Source organism: Drosophila willistoni, unplaced genomic scaffold, assembly GCF_018902025.1.
Source record: "Drosophila willistoni isolate 14030-0811.24 unplaced genomic scaffold, UCI_dwil_1.1 Seg312, whole genome shotgun sequence".
NCBI classification, from domain to species: domain Eukaryota; kingdom Metazoa; phylum Arthropoda; class Insecta; order Diptera; family Drosophilidae; genus Drosophila; species Drosophila willistoni.
Window position 1 is genome coordinate 1 of NW_025814266.1, and position 4,379 is coordinate 4,379.

Genomic DNA, 4,379 nt, shown 5'->3' on the forward strand with positions numbered 1-4,379 from the left:
GGTGCCGTACGAGTGAGGCGACAGCGTTGTCGCACTGTCGCCGAGTGTAGTCCAGCTTGGCGTCGAAAAAGAAGTAGATCGAAGAATGCGAGTCAGTTGCGTTCGGATAATTGTATGCGTCGGTTGGAATTCACTTCACTCTTAAAGTTTCTGAAACAATATGGCAGACCAGCAGATAGAACTAAATGACCCTGCGACATCAGAAGTGGGATCTGCCTTGCCTACAAATACCACCGATGCATACTTGGCAGCTTTACAACTGCAAAACAACAACCTTTTGCAGATCATTAAAAATATGCAGACACCAAGAGCTCCGGCAACTGATGAAAAGGGAAAACATGTAACTCTGCCAAAATTTAATCCTGAGGGAGCTGGAGCAGACGCCACAGCTTGGTGTACGACAGTGGATCTCATATTTGCTGATAAAATGCCAGAAGGAAGCACCCTGATGATAAGTTTAAGTAAGGCGCTAGAGGGAAGCGCATCACAATGGCTGTCCCAAATATGCTTTGTGCAACGCTTTGTTGGCATAGAAACGTCTGCGGCTATACTGATGAAAATTTTGAACGGGCGACCAAAGTCTGGAGAAAGCTACACCGAGTATGGCAGCCGAATTGTCACCCTAATAATGTCAAAATTTAAATCTAATGATGGAGGAAATCGCGTTTCCTAGCTCTGGCCCATGGCACAAATGATGACAAATTGTGCGCTTTTTTTAAAACAAATTAAAACCGAAATGAAACAACAAAACTAAAGCGCACACTTTAAGAAGCGAATAGATGACGATCATCTACAACAGCCGGAGCGTAAAAAGCTAAGTATCTCTCAGTGAAATGCAACTATTGTGGAAAGTCTGGGCATAAATATGCTGAATGTCGTGCTCGGCAAAGGACACCAATTCAAGGAAAAAGCCACTACAGAAGTTCATCGCAAGGATCAAAAGACCGGTCAACTGTCAAATGTTTCAAATGCGACGAGCTTGGACATTTCGCATCCGCTTGCCCAAAAGGACGACCACGAGGAAACGACCGAGTAATTGAGAAACGTGTAGACATCTGTACTGTAGCTCCGCCATCAGGAACAAAATGCAGTTCAACCGGTGAGTCTATTCCATTTTGTTTCGACTCCGGAGCTGAATGCTCCTTGGTTAAGGAAAGCGTCGCCGATAAGTTTAGTGGTAAAAGAATTAATAACATTGTAAAGTTAAACGGTATAAGCAATGATTCAATATGTATCACTCAACAACTATTATGTAATATAAGTATTGATCAATGTTATTTCGAGATTTTGTTACATGTTATTATGGATAAGTATTTGAAACATGATGTACTGATTGGTCGTGAAATTTTTAGTCAAACGACAATACAGTTGCTGACAAATACCCGTTGCCCCTCATCTCAGACCAAATTGCCAGACTTCGTGGTGCTAAATATTTTTCGTGCATTGATATGGCAAGTGGCTTCTATAAAATTCCAGTTCACGAGGACTCAATCGAACGAACTGCATTTGTGACGCCAGAAGGTCAATACGAGTTCTTGACAATGCCGTTCGGTTTGAAGAACGCACCATCTGTGTTCCAGAGGGCTATAATGAAGGCCTTAGGAGCTCTAGCTTACACTTCTGCAATCGTGTATATTGATGATGTTCTCATAATAGCAGAAAGTAAAGTAGATGCGCTAGTTAGATTACGGACAGTATTGGAGACATTAAGTAAGGCTGGATTTTCATTTAATGTCACTAAGTGTTCCTTTCTCACAACTAGAATAGAGTATCTTGGATTTGAATTAAGCAATGGAGAAATCAGGCCAAATTCACGAAAAATTCAAGCTTTAAATGGATTACCACCACCTCAAAACGTTTCACAGCTAAGACAATTTATAGGTTTAGCTTCTTATTTTCGGCAATTTGTGTTAAATTTCTCCCAAACACTTAAACCCCTGTATCTTCTCACCTCTAAGAAAAACACTGACTTTGTTTGGTTACCAGTGCATGAACAGATACGAACAAAAATAATAACTATATTGACACAGACGCCAGTTTTAATCATATTCGATCCGCAATACCCAATAGAGCTACATACAGACGCAAGTTGTATTGGGTATGGAGCGATCCTGTTACACAAAATTGACAATAAACCTCATGTGGTAGAGTATTACAGTAAGTGTACGTCTCCCGCCGAATCTAAATACCATTCATACGAACTGGAGACGTTAGCAGTAGTAAATGCTATTAAACACTTCCGACATTATTTGCAGGGACGTAAATTTATAGTTTATACTGACTGTAATTCTTTAAAGGTCAGTCGCACAAAATAAGATTTAACACCGAGGGTGCATAGATGGTGGGCGTTTTTACAGGCATTTAATTTCGAAATAGAATATAGAAAAGGCGAGCGAATGGCGCATGTTGACTTTCTCTCTCGGAATCCAGTGCTTGAACAACATAAAAGACCGAATAAAATCCCAGAATTACGAATCAATTTGACGGAGGTATCTGACAACTGGTTGGTCTCGGAACAACAGCGAGATTCCGAGATACAAGAAATAATTTTAAAGTTAAAAAGTAATGTGTTACCAGGGGAAATATGGACAAGACCTATGAATTGCGAAAAAGAATACTACATAGGAAAATACAGCGAAATAGTAAGACCAAATGTTTGCCGGTAATACCAAGAGCTTTTCGATGGGCCGTCATAAATCACGTCCATGAAGCTATAATGCATCTGGGTTGGGAAAAAACGCTCGACAATCTATGGTTATTATTGGTTCGAAAATATGTCCAAATATGTGCGTAGGTTTGTTGAAAACTGCATCACATGTAAAGTATCTAAGCCACTTGTGGGAAAAGTGCAAGTCGAGCTGCATCCTATTCCTAAAATAGAAATACCATGGCATACGATACATATTGACATTAATGAAGTGGTAAAAATGATTTGAAGGAATACGTCATCGTTCTTATAGATGCTTTCACTAAGTTTGTTTATTTTCATCACACACTAAATATAGATTCTGAAAGCTGCATTAAGGCTGTAAAATCAGCCGTATCTTTATTTGGTTTACCCACTCGAATTATAGCAGATCAAGGACGCAGTTTCGCAAGTAAAAGTTTCCGCGAATTTTGCTCATCTCAAAAAATTAATCTACATTTAATTGCTACGGGTGCCAGTAGAGCAAACGGTCAGGTAGAACGGGTCATGAGTACCCTGAAAGGTATGCTGACTGCTGTCGAAACCAGTCAGAGATGATGGCAGGATGCGTTGGCTGAAGTGCAGCTAGCAATGAATTGCACGATTAATCGTGTGACTAAGTTTAGCCCTTTAGAACTATTGATTGGAAAGGAAGCTCGACCTTTTGGCTTGTTGCCGATAAACGAAGATAACAATGATGAAGTAGACAAAGAAAATTTGAGAAAGGAGGCTAAAAGAATATGGAAACTCAAGCAAAATATGACAAAAATAGGTTTGATAAAAATAAAGCTAAAATAGTAAATTTCAAAGTGGGTGATCACGTTTTGCTCAAAAACGAAGAACGTCATCAAACCAAACTTGATCCAAAATTTAAAGGGCCATTTGAGATAATTGAAACATTGGATGGAGACAGATATTTACTGAAATCTTTAACATGTAATCGAAAGTATAAGTATTCTCATGAATGTTTAAAAGCAATTCCAAATAATCAGATACTCGATGAGTTATGTGAAGATAGAGACAGCACAATGGAAGTTGCATCTGTTGTCCAATATGATAAATGAAGACTGCACCATAGCAGAAGAGACATGTTATGGCGGGGGTCGTATGTATGTGTAGAAGGAATTACACAAATGATTAGTTTATATGTGTAGAAGGAATTACACAAATGATAAGTTTATATGTGTAGAAGGAATTACACAAAAGATAAGTTAGTTATGTCTAAAAGGAACTACACAAATTTGTTTGGTTAAAAAAAAAAAAAAAACAAAGAAAAAAAAAACAATATGTTAAAGGAATTACACGAATGTTATGATTTATTAGATTAAAATTATGTTACGAAAATGTAATTATGCTATGACAAGAATGAATTTTAAACTGATTTGAATTGTGTTACATAATGAATAAGAATATCGAATAAAAATGTATTGAAATACCCTTGAATTCTGAAGCGTTGTCACTTATGTGGTTGAGTTAAGACAACACACGAGGACGTGTATATTGTCAGGAAGGCCGTGTCGCATAATGGACGTACTTTGGACACTGTACGTGTCTGTCACATTATGAATATAGTTTGACCACTGTGCTTGCCAGAGCAAGCTGTGCAATGAGTTTGGGATATTGGGAATGCTTCTTACAATTTGACTATAGCGAAGAATATGACTGGCGCCTAGGTGCCGTACGAGTGAGGCGA

The 4,379-nt window shown here is 38.5% G+C and overlaps 1 protein-coding gene across 1 annotated transcript; it reads left to right on the forward strand.

Annotated features, from left to right (window-relative positions):
* The first annotated feature begins 106 nt into the window (after positions 1–106).
* On the forward strand, positions 107–673 carry LOC124461308. The gene has a single exon (XM_047012840.1). The coding sequence runs from the start codon at positions 161–163 to the stop codon at positions 671–673; it is 513 nt and encodes a 170-aa protein (XP_046868796.1). The 5' UTR covers positions 107–160.
* Positions 674–4,379: the final 3,706 nt, after the last annotated feature.

Bases quoted from the DNA above. Each gene is read 5' to 3' on its own strand.
- LOC124461308 (XM_047012840.1), top strand. From the start codon at position 161: ATGGCAGACCAGCAGATAGAACTAAATGACCCTGCGACATCAGAAGTG.